Below are 15063 nucleotides of genomic sequence, written 5' to 3' on the forward strand. Positions count from 1 at the left end.
AAAGATTTTCTAATCTTTATAAGTTGATTTGTCCTAAACCCAAGTTTGAAAATAACAGGTAGAATAATGTTTCTTCACTGTAGACTGTGGAACCTGAAGGAGACTTCTGCATTCCCAGTTGTTTAGGAGGTATTATGGATGAGAATGGTGGTTCTAATCTCCATCCACAGTCTCCCCTGGATGATGTGAATGTGGTTGACTTGAAATGGATATGTAATCTGATTCTTAAAACAATAGAATTGTTATATCAAATGAAGAAGTGGGAAGCACTGGTGCACATAGCTGTACAATTTAACATATTTACACAGTAAGTTACGCCAACTCTAATTTAAACTAAAAAGCAACATTATATAGTTAAATAGACTGTTATTTTTCTTAATTACTATACTTTGCTTTTTTTCAGTGAGAGGTACACAGAGCAAGTGAGTCCGCTGCTGGTATATGCTCAGAGGAAGCTGCTGGAAAGGATACAGCAATTCAGTGGCCCAGAAAGCCATGAATCTCATTTCATGAAATATCTGTCTGATAATGCACATAAGGTGAACCAAAGATTTCTTATTTGGGCACTGACTCTTAATGTGAACTAAATATGGAGAAGTACCTTCACTGATTAATTTAATATGATTTTTTATAATGTTCACAAATATTAAATTATAATAAATTAATGAACATGATTGATTGAAGTGTCTGAAAAGGCTTATATGACATGATTCCAGCAGTGGCAGAGGTCTGCACTTGATGACTCAGAGAAAATTTCTTCCATGCATAATGTACCGATTCCATACTATGCTCCTAAATCTAATTCATGTTAGTTCTTGTTGCTGCTCTTTTAACCTGAAAACATTTATTTGGATATTTGCAAATTAATTAAAATTAAATGCAAAGACATTGCTTTGTTTCTGCATTGGAACACTGCTCCTACTGACAGGTTCTTTGCAAGCTGTATTTATCCAGACAAAGAAAGGTGGAATATTTGCTGAACATCAACGAGTTGCTCATGATTATGGCAAATACCAAATAAGATACAAGTTTAATTCATTAACAACTAAACAGTTATATATTTTATCCAATATTTAGGTGTTGTGAATGTTTCACCTCTTACTGACAGTGGTACTTGTGTCTTAGTAAATCACTCCTCTTATATTTTGTTCTATGACTGAGTATTTAGATACTTTAAGCACCAAACATTGATATTTCTGAATAGTTGCCAATTATCATGAAACAAAACTTGCTTTTTAGATGAGTTGCAGAAACTACATAGGGCAGAAATTACAGCTGCCTGTTGCCCATTCTGCTAGTGAACGGATTTTTCCTGGATGCTTTTTCTATCCTGAGATGAGAAATGATTATACAGGTCAGAACACATTTCAGTCTTGTGAGTTCTCTTTTTCCCTCGTATCTTTTTCTTCTTTTCAAACAGGATATTTCTTTGTTTTCCTCCTTATCATAGGTCTTCCACTGCTTCTATAATCTGTTTCTTTTAATAGAAACTCAGGTTTGGCTTCAGATTATTATTCTTGATATTTTGGATGGAAATTAATTTTTTCAAGACCTTTCCAAATATATTCAGGCTGTATCTGAAAGCAGAGAAAAGCAGTTGTCATGCACCTGCCAGGTGACCTACAGTGTGTTGAGTGAGCGTGGTGGTCTTGGTCCAGTTTTCCATTGGTATTGTTGGGTGTTCAGCAATATACCCTGAAGTTAATGTGAGCCTGCACTGTTATTGATAGAATCAATGGAAAAACTGAAATATAAATTGACAAAACACCTCTTTTACCCACAGTTGTTGATCTTATCAGTCAGGATTAAAATATTATAGTCTTTAATGGAAGTTTGTTAATCACAGTTCTTCATATCACAGATGTCAATGTATTGCACACAAAGCTTTGTGTTGAATTCAGCTGAGGAAAGTTATTAAACAATAAATAACACTGTATGTAAGAAGAGTAGATAGTATTATGCAGTATTTTTACTTTTTTAATACAATTTTAAAATACTTTTGTTATTATTACTACTATTATTACAGTAATTGTAGTAAATAGGATCAGCAGTTGTAGTAAAAAAATTGTTTCAAGACTTCAGATACTGGAATTCAGAGCAGAGAGCTGAGCTGAGGCATTCCCAGGGCAGATGGAATTCAGAGGATATAGATGTCACATGATAACTAAAATGTAACACTGGAAAAGATATAAATGCTCAGAAGTGATCCTGATGGTTAATATTTTTTCTTTAATGCATAATCCAATAGGATGCAAAGGTGATTACGTTAATATACTTTAGTTTTAAAGTTATGAAATTATTAAAAAGTATGTTTTGCAAGGTGATTTACAAAAAGTATATATATTTATGTAATGCAAAATTATTCTCCATAATTATGAATTCTTTTTAGATTGTAGTCAAGCGAAAGCCCTAGTTTATGTACCTCTTGATGTGAATGATGCACTGAAATGTTTCAGAGAAACTCTACAAAAATGTAAATATCACAGCAGAGCACTGAGACACAGCAGAAAACTACTTTCATTATTTCTTGCAAGCACACAAGGTGAGTTATTTATCGAAGTTTTTCTCACTTAATAAAGTGTATATGCAGTCAAAATAGTAAAGAGTGAAAGGAATATAATTTTAAATTCAAATTTTAGTGATTATTGACAATTAGAAAAAAACATAGAATATGAAGTTATAGATGAAGTTCTGTACTCTAAGCCTGTTTCCCTATGATTTCTCTCTTGTGATGAAATGATAATTTTTTTTTCATGCAGCTGTGTCACTTGTCTGCAGCCAAACCTCTGTCAAAGGACTGACTGGCAGATATTCAAGAGTTTATTTTCTCTGACAGAGCACGTATTTTCATTTGGTTGTACTGACCAGTGAGTTATGTCCAGTGAGTTTAATTGGGAGACACAAAGACAGAATCATAGTATAGGAAACCAGATAAGAATAGGGTCCACAGGAATTCTATGTTTGAGTAATGTGGTGTGGAAATATTTGTGGTGCTGGAAAATAGTATAATGCTTTTCCAAACTGATCATATAAATCACTTTTCTGGTCTAGAAAATGCTGGAAGAGCAACTGGCAGTCATACTTCTTCAAACAGAAGGCTGGAATTTACTGTGGGAGCTGAACTGATACTTCTACCAACACCACGTGATCTTTCTCAAGAAAAATTCAATTTCTCCAGTATGGTTGAGAGTAAACCAATACCACAGTCACAGCTTTCAGTAGTTATCTCTTCCTATGAACAAACAATTGGTAATTTTTTCATAAATTTCTGTTTACAGCTAAGATGTAATATCATTCTGCCTATCATATATGTTTATTTCAGTGTTATTTTCCTCCATCAGACAGCTATAATTGTCTGAAAGCTGGTTTCCAGAAACACACCCCCTTCTTTCTGTTGATTCAGAAAATCTGCTTTAGATCCTAAACAAGCCACTGGTTGGTTCATAACCTCTACAGTTATCTCATCTTACGAAAAAGCATTACTTCAGTGGTGGTGCACTGATTATTCCCAAATTAAAATTCTGCTGTAGTGTTTAGCAGATTCATTTTAGTTCCATGATAGGTTTTTTTTCCCTAGAAAACAGACCTTTTGGATTCTGCGCATTTGAATATAAGACGTAGTTCCTTGGCTTCCATCTTACATTCTAATATGGCTTTAATACAGTAATACAGATGTATTAATATGTATGTAGTAATACAGTATTAATACAGCTGAGCACTACTACCTGTTTTTGCTGTATGACGAAATAGGTGAGGTGCAGCAGGTCAACAGATGGGATAACTTGTTTTATTTGAACTAAGGGATCCAGAAATGAGCTCAGGACAGTGCTACTGTGCTGTATGCAGCCAGTGCTGTTTAGCAGGGCCAATGGCCTGCTTCCCAGTTTATCTCTTGAAGAGGAAGAAATTTGAGAGGTCTGAAAACACAAAAATACATAAGCTTAGGTAAACAGCTCCATAAATATATCCTACTCTTGTTTTTAAAGTTAGTAGAAATAAGAAATTGTACATTTGAAGGTAAAATGTAAAAGCCTAATAAATCTTTCAAAAATATGAATGCGTTGAATTACATGTTGATGCAGGTCTACTTCTCATGCAAAATTTGTTCAAGATTTTTTCACTGATTTAATGGTGTTACAATATTTTTTTTTCTAATCTGCTAAAAAAATAAATAACAGGAATCCTTGAAATAAACAACCAAAGAGACCTCAAGGCTCAGGCTCTACATGAACTTGGAAATCTTCACTTTTATGCTGGAAACAAAAGGTACCTATTTATTGGACTAAAAAAGGGCATTGTTTCATTTTCTAATTGGCATTCATATACCCTCCAGCTGTCTTGTAAGTTCTTGTGCTGTCCTCAAGTCCACACAACCTTTCATCTAACTCACCATTAGCTATATTTTGAGACTTTTTTTTCAGGATTTTTTTTTTTCTTAGCTAGCTAATTGCAATTAAGCAAATTAATTAAGCATCTCTATGTGTTTTTAAGAAGTAATATCTATTGCTATCTCAATAAGTCTGTTGACCAGGAATGGTATCTTTCTGTGTTGTAGAAACTGTATTTCAGTTTTTGATCTAATCAGAATTACTTGTATCTCAGGCAATAAGGTAAAATGAAGCGAGTCTTATCTTCCACTTTGGAAAATGTCAGCAATATGATGAGAACATTTTTTATGTGTTACAGAGCTGCTTTTAAATATTGGTGTCAAGCCCTTGATGAAACACTCAACACTGCCGATGCTCTTAACAACTGGCAAGAGTTAGATTTTCAAAAAAATGCTACAGACTGCTTTGCAGTTGGAAGATCAACCGATATTAGTCAGAAATTTCTTTCTCAGGCTGGAGTTTGGGGATGTTTACACGCAGCAGTCTTAGTGGCTAAGATAGCTCAGTAAGTATTTTATCTGTATTTGCATTTCTTTCATATTTAAAAAAAAATTGCTCATCTAGGACATTAGGCAACTTGAAATTAAATGAAAATACTAATGAGTTGCTATAAAAAAGACTCATCAAAACCAGAGGAATTTTTCCTTTCAGGAAGAAAGTTGTTCTTTTGGAGAATATTGTTTGTTCCCTTTCCTTGAGTGCTCATCTTTGATAATAATTGCAGCTGTATATTATATGAAGAGATCATTGAGATAAAACAAAATGATAAAAAGTCATAAGCACAAGGATTTTACATCATATTGATTTTCAATTGAAATATCATATCTTCCAAGTCATTGCACGTATTAAATATTAATGTATCTTGAGGGCAGATTTACTGCCTAAAGTACTCATTTTCTGGTGAATTACAACTAAATGAAATTTGAATTACTGTATTAAAGTCTACCATCAATAAATATTTCTGTCCAGTACTCCTTGACTGCTGGTAAAATACTATGGATGTAATTCTGAGCTGTTCCTCAATGTATTGTACCATATAAAAAAGTATAAAATGTAAAGTTTAGAAATATCTAAGCCAGCTCTAAATGACCTTAGAAGCATTATACCCATGAAAGGGCAGAGATTCATCTGAGTAAACTGTCTTACCTGAGAAACAGGTCATATTAATAACACTGTAAAGTACCTGTAAACCAAGGTAGCTTTGAAAGTATTAGCATGGCTATTTCAGGATGAAATGGTATTGCCACACTCTGAATTGGCACCCAAGAGGAAAAGATGAGTTGAAGATGATTCTAAACCACAGCTCTTCTAATTCTGAGCTGTGGTGCATTTTTGGGTCCAATTAGGCAAGACAGAATCCCTAGCTGTTTACAGATGCTTGTGGCACATATTTACTGCACTGCATATGATTCCTTTACTGCTAATATGCCCGTTTCAAATCCCTCCAAGTCCAGGGATCTGGAGGGAGCTATCCTCTCAGCTTCTCCCTCAGGCAGATCTCTTCTATTCAGACCTGACTTGGGTCAAACAGAGTTTAAAGGAAGATGTTAAACATCTTTCCCTTGAGTTGCTCTTTCTAGAGTGACTTTGTCTCAGATGAAAGGATTCGAATACTTTCATTATATTGTTGTATATTATATATTATATATATAATATAATATATATTATATATATATTATAGTTGTATAACGGTAGAAATAATTGTGACTCGACTGAAGTGGGTCTGATATTAATTGGGATGGGAGCAGCTTGCAGGGTGAGTCTTGAAAAATATAATCAATTACGGTTGCTGTACCTTGCAAAATTCAAGCCCATAATTTGTTCCTTGATCTTTAATGTGTATTAAAGATTTTTAATATTGTAGATCAGATAATTACCCTGCTAACAGGGTGGTTTAAAGCTCTGATAAAGTACTGTGTGTGATTAATTTAATCTAGCTAGACATCTACTATGTGAAAGTCCACGTGTGCTACTTATCTTAGGCTTCCTTTATGGAAAGAAATACACTTCAAGGTGTGAGTTGCTTGACTTGCTTTTTCTAATTTTGTATGAGATGAATTTTGTGCTTAGATTGCCTGTTTCCCTCCTTTAACTTTAAAGAGTATCCAGAGAACTCCCTTTGTCTAGATATGTCTTTGGTCAAATGCTCCTTACTTCACATGGCATGGCTGAGCACCTATCTACAGAACAGGCAGCTCTTTTCCAATACGGAAAACATCTAGATTGTGTTAATATCATTGTTATGCTAGATTAAAAATTTTTTTTTAATAATTTATATTGATGGGCACGTTCATATGTGTTGTACTTTAGGTATATAACAACATCAAAGATGAGATTAAGAACTAAATACTGCTGTTTTTCTGCTGTGCTTTTTAAGGTAAGAATAAAATTTCAGTTAGAATTCATGAAGTTGACAAATTTATTCTAAAATCTAAATCTCAATAAGCCTCTATTAAAATATTTTCATTTTGATTGTGAAGGAAAACTGGAGATCAGACATAGTTGACAATTTATGCGCATTAGATGAGATGTTTTTATTCTCTGTTTTTTAACAGTGTTCCTGTATTATAGCCTAAAAATTATCACTTCAATAAGAGTCTACTGTCTCAGAGAAATAATGAAATACTGAAAAGTGAAGATGGCTGAAATATTTGGCAGTCCAATATATTTTCCTTCTCTTGAAGTGTTTTGCTCAGGAAGAGCTGGATGGAATCGATAGCTGAGTTCTCTCTGTCAGATCTGTACAGAGTCTTCACAGTTTGTCATAAATTTTCAACCAGGAGAACAGACTTAGGAGAAGAAATTTTAAAATCTCTTTTAGCATTTAAAGATACTGGTTTGTAACACTAAAATCTCAGCTCTGTTAGAAGTTTGCTCTAAAAATAGAGGATAGTCAAAATGATTCAATTTCATTTGCAAAGAAAATTATATCACTAAAATTAAGTTTGCAAATTTTCAGAAACCAAGTATAGAGGAAAAAAGGGTTTCAGTTCACTTCTAAAAGGAAGTTTTAAGATACCAGTAACAAAAGTGATATAGGAAGGAGAACTGCAAGTATTCTGCCAGTCATACTGCACTCGGATCAATGCTTACTCAGCTGCTTATCAGTGCAGCATCTCAGCATCAGGAAGTTGGTTGGCTTCTTCCAAACAAACCCATGCCACTTTGTAATGTCTTGTACCAGCATTGATTGTGACTGTGTGACCTATGCTAGGCCACATTTAAAACCTTGTTAAGTTCAGCAAAGGGAGAACAAGTTGAAGAACCAGAGGTAAAGGAGAATTTTGACTAGCTTCTAGCACTGTAATTGCTGGTAGTACAAAGCTGAACAATTTTGATTCCTCCATTTGAGAGAAATAGTAGTAAGCATTTGTTCCAGTTGTATAACAGTAGAAATAATTGGGACTCGACTGAAGTGATATTAATTGGGATGGGGGCAGCTTGCAGGGTGACTCTTGAAAAATATAATCAATTACTGTCGCTGTACCTTGCGAAATTCAAGCCCATAATTTGTTCCTTGATTTGGAAAGCTTTTATAACTTTATTTAAATTCCACCTCTGGTACCACCTCTGGTTTTAGGCTTGTTAATATCTCAGATCTGGGTATGTAAATTCATATTTCTCTAGCATATCATTGCTACTTCCAACAAGAGAAACAATAGGGAAGGAATATCTGATATCAGAGACAATGTTAGCACTCCTCCCTTTTTAAAGGAGGAACATTTAAGTTACTTCCTGAAAGTTCACATCAGTTTTAAGTTATATGGTTTAAGCTACACTAGCTGACCTAGTTAAAGGCGGAACTAGGGTGGGACTAGCTTTTAACAGGCTTTAAAATCAGCAACTCTCCCATAAATCACAGCTGAGGTGGTGGTGGGGCAAGGACTTAAGGCTAAGTAAAATCCAAATACCTTACTTTGTGGGGAAAAGAAAAAGATTTTTCTTCTCATGGCAGATATTTTCCATGAAACATGTGGACTGGCGAAGAAATGTTTAAATGCATCCCCAGAAATATGTATTTTTCTTATGCATTTTCCTTGATTATGGAGATGTTTGAATAAATGATTAAGTTCTTTCTGTCTGCTGATCAAAAGCTTATCCTAAGATTAATCTGAGAAATCTTTGTAAGAACCCCGAGTGCTTTATTAGTTTTTTTCTAGTGTTTCCAGAGATTTATTTGGTATGCTTTGACCTGGAATCTGAGACAAATTCCATTGACTTTTTAGGAAGATTTTTCACTAACAGGGGAGTAGTTGCTGAGGAATCTTTCATGATTATTTTTGTACACCTAGATAAGTTTTTCTCTTTTGCTTGTTTTGTAAAATGCTGTCCTTAGACTATTTACAGCCTGTTTTTTTTTCCTCCATCAAGTTCACACATAAGGCATTTTCTCTAAAAAGATTTTTCATGGTTTTGCCTAGAAACAACTGGGTACTTAACATATTGGCTGAGTTTCCTTTATGAAGTCATTGTGAGTCTCAAGGGTTCGAGTTTTATAGTGTTTCACTAATGCCTGTACATCTTTTCACAAGTAGTTCATTACTATTATTACTTTCAGACCCTGTTCAGAGCTTCTCTTCCACATCCGACATCTGACTGTGACTTTGCACAATATGAAATAAATATGCTTGTTCCTGGTATTGACTTGTTCTCTGATCGCTACAGAGCTGATATCTCTACTGTAGTTGCAAGCCTGAACTTCCTTATGTTTGAATTACATTGTGCAAAACAAAATTTAATAGTAAGTATTATTTTTATACTCTGGAAATTAATTTTGAGACATCAAGTCTTATTTTTGTGTGTGAGTGTACTTGCAAGATACCTCAGAAGCTCTAGCAAAATGTCACAGCACTCTCAAAACTAGCCTGCTGCAACAAGATCTTTTACCATCACATATCAAGTTAACTTCAATAAGTAGTTAGCATGCCTTGCCCTAGCACGGCCACCAATCCCCTACAAGGTTTCTAGGGTTCATCTACTATTTGTGCTGTTTACTTCATACTCTCCAGGCCAGTCCCTCTGCTGCCTTCTCCTTGTCTATCCTCATCCAAGGCACACCCTCTCTCCTCACTCTGCTTCTTCTAGGTCTCTCTTCATTGACTGCTCCTCTTCCATACCCCTTACAGCTATTTAACTAAGCAGGAACCAGCCACAGCTGCACCTTACCCACATCAGCCAACTCACTGCCCCTGAAGCCAGCCCACAGCTGTATGTTATCAATGCTAATTAACCCACCTTCATTCCTCTACAGCAAAATACCTATATAATTAGGTTCTGTGACACTGAGACAGGGGCAAAGCATAGCTTGCTGCTTACAATTTTTAGTTTACACAGGGTACTTGTTTATTCAGGAAGATGATAATATATGGTCCACTTAGTTTAGGTGTTTCAGAGGGAATTTTCTATATCTACAGTTGGAAGCGCACTGTACTGAGAATTACTTTAAATGCAGTATGTCCATAATGCTTTCAGTAATACTTTTTTTTGGGTTTTTTTCCCCACATTCAGTAAGTAAAATCCCTTCTGTCTTTCTTCTTCTCATGTTCTCTTATTCCTCTGTGTGGAGCATTTTTACAGCTTCTCTCTTATGTTGGCCATGTGCTTTTTTCCTCCATTTAATGACTGACCACTTCCACTTTAATCCAACTTCTTTCAAAGGTGCAGTGTGTACATGGGAATAAATAGATTGAATTGTTTACTAGTACTCAAAAAGGTGCAGTTCTATCTCTCTTTGGTCCTGTATGCTCTAACAGATTTTCATGTCAGGTGATTATTGTATACTTAAATAAAACAGCTTTCAGCATGACAGAGAACATCAGCAGATAGTTCTCTCTGCTTTAATGAGTTCCATAAGAAATTCCATTTAAGAATCCTCTTATGGAAAAGTCCTGCAAGTGGCAGTAGGGAGGGGAAAAGGTCATGTGGGTGGCGGCAGGGGAGTAAGCAAGGGTTAGTACAGGGGTCCTCAAACTGCAGCCCGCAGGTCGGATACAGCCCCCCAGGGTCCTCAATCCGGCCCCCGGTATTTACAGCCCCCCCCCGCCGGGGGTTGGGGAGGGAAACCAAGCAGCTGCAGATGACTGCCTGTCTCTGCATCCGCGTGCTGGCCCCCTGGTTAAAAAGTTTGAGGACGCCTGGGTTAGTGGGTAGAGATGGAAGAGGACTTAGGACAAGGCAGTGAGGTGTTACCCCTTTTTGTCAGCAAGCTGTTTATTGGATTAATTTCATCTGGAACTTCAGGCTGGTGTCTGTCTTACCTACTGCTGTTGCTTCTTCCCATCCTGCATTACAGGAGTTCACTTTGTTGCTAAGCATTGTCTAGCTGCCCTCACTAGGAGAGATAAATAAGATCAAGGAGCAGACAGTTACCTGGTGGCAGAGACACTTAATTTAACTGCTTGCTTCACATGGGCGTGCACATTTTTGATTCTTTCTACGCTTGTACTAGCAGGATATAGATCCAGGTCATAGATCATCATCAAAGCAATTGCAGTTTCAGCAGGATGAGAACTTCATTTCTACTGAATGCTTAATGTGTGGGAGTGTTTTCCATGGTGGGCACTAAGTTGATTTGACACTTAAACTAAAATATATCAAGATTCAAGTTTTATTAAAAATAAGACCTAAAAGACTAATTTTGTTGAACTACTTCAAATATCTGTTGGAAACAATATGGGTACAATTAAAACATTTACCTCAAGCATTTGTAATCCAAATTCAGAAGTATTAAGCTACTTTATGAAAACTAAAAGTGCATTTGACAAAAAAGTAACAATGCTGCTAACATTTTGCAAGCTCAGGGAGATTTTAAAGTGAAGAAAAATGTAAAAACTGAACAGTAATTAAATTTTGGAAATTCTTTCATTTTCAATAAAGAAATATATGTTAGGAAAGAATCTACTTTTTCTGAAATACTGTGTAATAATACAGTGTTTGTATACTTTACTAGAACTCAGTTTCAAAATTTGTTGTGCTAGTTGCCCCTACAAAAACTTCTGTTTGAAATGAAAGTGAATAAATTTGTCAATAAACCTCATCACCATCCAGTTTCTTTTACAATTGGTATCATTTTACTTAGTTGCAGAACTTCATTGTGTATTTTTTATAAAGCTTATAGAATTCTATTATTCTGTTACTTATACTGAAAAATTATTGCATCAAAATGCCGTTTTAGAAATCCCTTATATCAACATCTTTCCAGCACATTTGTTCACTGATGGTATAGTAAAAAACTCCACTTTGAACACAGAGAATAGTTTGGGGAAACTTTACTTTCTATGTTGTGAATCACATATAAGAAAGTATAAGGGGTTATCTAGCCAGCTGAAGAACTTTTTAACACATTCATCCTTCATAGAGTGTAAAAGTACTAGTGGTATTGGCAGTGAAAGCAGTGCTTCTATATTATCTATACATTTGTGATATACAATTGCAATGTGCATTTCTATAATTGTACCCTTTGTGACATTTATAGCTAGATGACCTAATGTTTTCCTACAGATTTTACCATTGTTTACATTATACCAGTACCTTGTTTCTGAGATTTGTAAGGACCCAACTAAATGTATTGAAGGAAAAATCCTCAAGGTAATCAAACAAACTTTCTTTTTATCATAGCACATTGTATATCAAGTAAATTTTTCATGATTTTGTTATGTAGTTGACTTAATATTTCTTCATGTATCGCTACTATGAAAAATAGTGCCTTAAAGTTCAGCTGTTGCTTAGTGTTTCTCCGCACAACAGATTTTTGAATAGGACTACTTTCTAAATGCAATAATTATTTACATTCTCCATTTTAGTAGGATGTGGAGTTATTTATGCAGTTTTACTGTCAATGTCCTACAGAGACTGTTAAGTACTTCCATCATTTCTTTCTACCTCCATTTAACAAGCATTCTCCTTAAAGATATGATGATAAGATTTTCCCTCTTAAATCCGAACTTTTTACTTTGTATTTCTTATCTTGTTCTACTGTTCTATCTTTTCTTAAGTCAGAAATGTAAATTATTTTTTGTTCAGAGTGTTCACTTCCAGACTTATTATCAGTGTCACGGTGGAACCAGATTTTCAGACATCTGGAAACAGACTTTTGTTATTTCACTGATGTTCACTTTTTGGGTTTGTTTTGGGGTTTTTGAATACCTTGGATTTTTTTAAAGGAATCTAACTTGTAGTTAGAGTCAAGGTATTATTGTTTTTAGATATTTTCAGGAAATGGTAATATGGGTTAGGGAGAGTAGCTGAGTACTGTGAGGCTAAGAGGAGTAAAATGTATGAAACAGATTTTGATATGGGGCTGATCTCAGACTGACACTCAGAGCTCTAGCCAGATGAGTTAAGTTATTTTCCTTTGTCAGGAGCAAGTTTTTGAAGAATATGGTGTTTGGGGTTTTTTTATTATTTTTGTTTTTAAAAGTGAAAGACCGATCTTTGAGATTTCACTTATTTACTCTAAAATGTAAAAAATTTTTCTTTTCAGTGAATAACATTCTCCATCAATGTATTATTCTAGTAGCCAAATCTATTTGAAAATCACCTTTGAATACATTTTATTTTGAGCAAAAAGAATAGTTGAAAATTATTTAAATCAAAGGTTTTCTTATTTTTTTCACAGATTAAAGTACTTACAGATATAGGATTTTTTACAGAGGCCTTTCATGAGCTGTCTTTGCTGAACTGTGGAGAGAGAATTCCATGGAAAATTCCTGCAGGATATAGAAAAAATGAACAAATGAAGGTAAATACCAGAAAAGTATAACACTGAACTGTAACACTCAATTTCTTCATGAAACTGCACATACTCCATGTCTGCAAATTGTTACACATTCCTAAAAAATTTCTATTTCTTTCAATAGGCAGGTCAAATAGCATTGAATGACATGAATTTCTCTCACTGAACAGCAGGAAAAAAATATTTTGAAACACACATTCTGTCTGTTTTATACAGGGAGTAATGCAGATAATACTGTTGAAAAAATAATCTGTGATTTCATATGTAGACAAAGCAAATATGGGTAGAGTTCTTGCCCCATTAATGGCAGAATTCCCCTGCCCCAGCCCTGGAGCAGGGCAGCTGGAGCGGCCCCCAGCCCCGGGCATCGGGCACCTCTGTGGGGCTGGGGTCAGGCTGAGGCTGGGCCAGGACATCAGCCTTCAGGTGGGGGACAGGACCAGGCCTGCTGAGGAGAACTGAGAGCTCCGACACAGCTCTGCGATGGCTGCACAGGGTCGTGGGTCTGGGTGAGGCTGGGCCGGGATCTGGCCCCAGTGGGTGGGTGCGGGTTAGGGGGCCACAGCAGGTCCGGGAGGTGGGGACCTGGAGACAAGCCCTGCTGTAGCGCCGCTAGGGCAGGGACTGATGGCCTTAGGAGCTGACATTGGGTCATGGGCTGTGGGCAGAGTGCAGGGAGCCCCAGGAGATGCTGGGCAGCAAGAGCTGTTGGCGCCTTTAGAGCCCTAACAGTCACGGCACCCCAGGTCAATTTTTTTGATTTTCTCCATATCTAAAGCCAAGTAGTGATCTTACCTTGATCACTAATGTACTGCAAGGTCATAAAGCTGGTAACAATTGACCTGGTCTTTGTCTTACCTGTGAACGTACCTGTGCAGGAAGATACAGTTCAGAGCTATCAGGCAAGCCTCCCCCCTAACAGTTATGTAGCCTTTCCTTGTTTTCCAAGCACTTACGAAAGTAATCTACTAAATTGTTGCTGGATGGATATAGTTAAGGTCTCCCTTACCTGAGTGATGCTTTTGGGTAGGTGTCACCCCATGACAAAGTATGTGTGCCAGCACTAGGGAGCTGGGCTGAACATGGGATAGAAGAGTACTGGAACACCCCTTTTGACAGCAGTGTGGATTTAACTTGATTGTACAGCCACTTTCTACACATGCAATAGGATGGTATTTCTAATCTGGTCAGAGTTAGAGGCTGGTGCTAAAAGAGGAATTCCTAACCCACCTCCATGACTTCACATTTGCTTCCCTTACCCTGTGTTATAGATGGTGAAGCTGACACTGCAGAACAAATTAATTTTAATGAGCTGATTTGAAGGGAAATTTCCCCTCTCCCAGCTCACCAAACCCTGAGAGGGAGTTTCCAGCCCATGGACTGACTGTCCTTACATTGCAGCCTCACAACAGCTATAACCAGCACCGAGCAGCTATAACCAGCACCGAGCAGCAGTATCTTTTTTTGCTATAGCCAACAAATCAATGTCTAAGCTAATTAATAAGGGAATAATTATGATTAAATTTATGATAGGATGTCAAATTTATGATAGGATGTTAAAAAACCAGAAATATGGACAAGCACTCCTAGAATAAACCGCAGTGGTACTAGTTTTTAAATGAAACATGAACTTAATAAAAATTAAAATATTTATCAAAAAAGGTGACCTTTTTAATTTTCCTGTGACACTTTCATACTAACTGCATGGGAAGAAACTGAAATATATTGGTTTTCCTTAGAGCACAAGCTACACTACATTCTTATTAGGTTGAGCTGTAAAGAGTTATGAGCATCCTCACTGGAGTTGATTCTGTGAAGCTTCGCTGTTCGTGGCTATCGTACAATGCATTTACTCCTTACTGATGCTAGTCAGGTTAAAATGCATTTTTAAATCCTTTCCTTAATTTGTATATTGTCTGAAGAGCTCACAGAGTTAGGACA

At 36.1% G+C, this 15063-nt stretch overlaps 1 protein-coding gene across 1 annotated transcript in view; it reads left to right on the plus strand.

The window, feature by feature from the left end:
• Positions 1–15063, plus strand: part of CFAP54 (cilia and flagella associated protein 54) — a 116271-nt gene that overhangs the window by 65922 nt on the left and 35286 nt on the right. The window contains exons 38-48 of the mRNA XM_040596088.1: positions 84–307; positions 404–539; positions 1240–1354; positions 2390–2542; positions 3052–3249; positions 4179–4266; positions 4687–4893; positions 6699–6765; positions 8947–9129; positions 11889–11975; positions 13006–13128. Of these exons, the coding sequence (XP_040452022.1) occupies positions 84–307; positions 404–539; positions 1240–1354; positions 2390–2542; positions 3052–3249; positions 4179–4266; positions 4687–4893; positions 6699–6765; positions 8947–9129; positions 11889–11975; positions 13006–13128 (1581 nt within the window). The remainder of the gene's footprint in view (positions 1–83; positions 308–403; positions 540–1239; positions 1355–2389; positions 2543–3051; positions 3250–4178; positions 4267–4686; positions 4894–6698; positions 6766–8946; positions 9130–11888; positions 11976–13005; positions 13129–15063) is intronic.

Source organism: Falco naumanni, chromosome 5 (genome assembly GCF_017639655.2).
Source record: "Falco naumanni isolate bFalNau1 chromosome 5, bFalNau1.pat, whole genome shotgun sequence".
Classification (NCBI taxonomy): Eukaryota; Metazoa; Chordata; class Aves; order Falconiformes; family Falconidae; genus Falco; species Falco naumanni.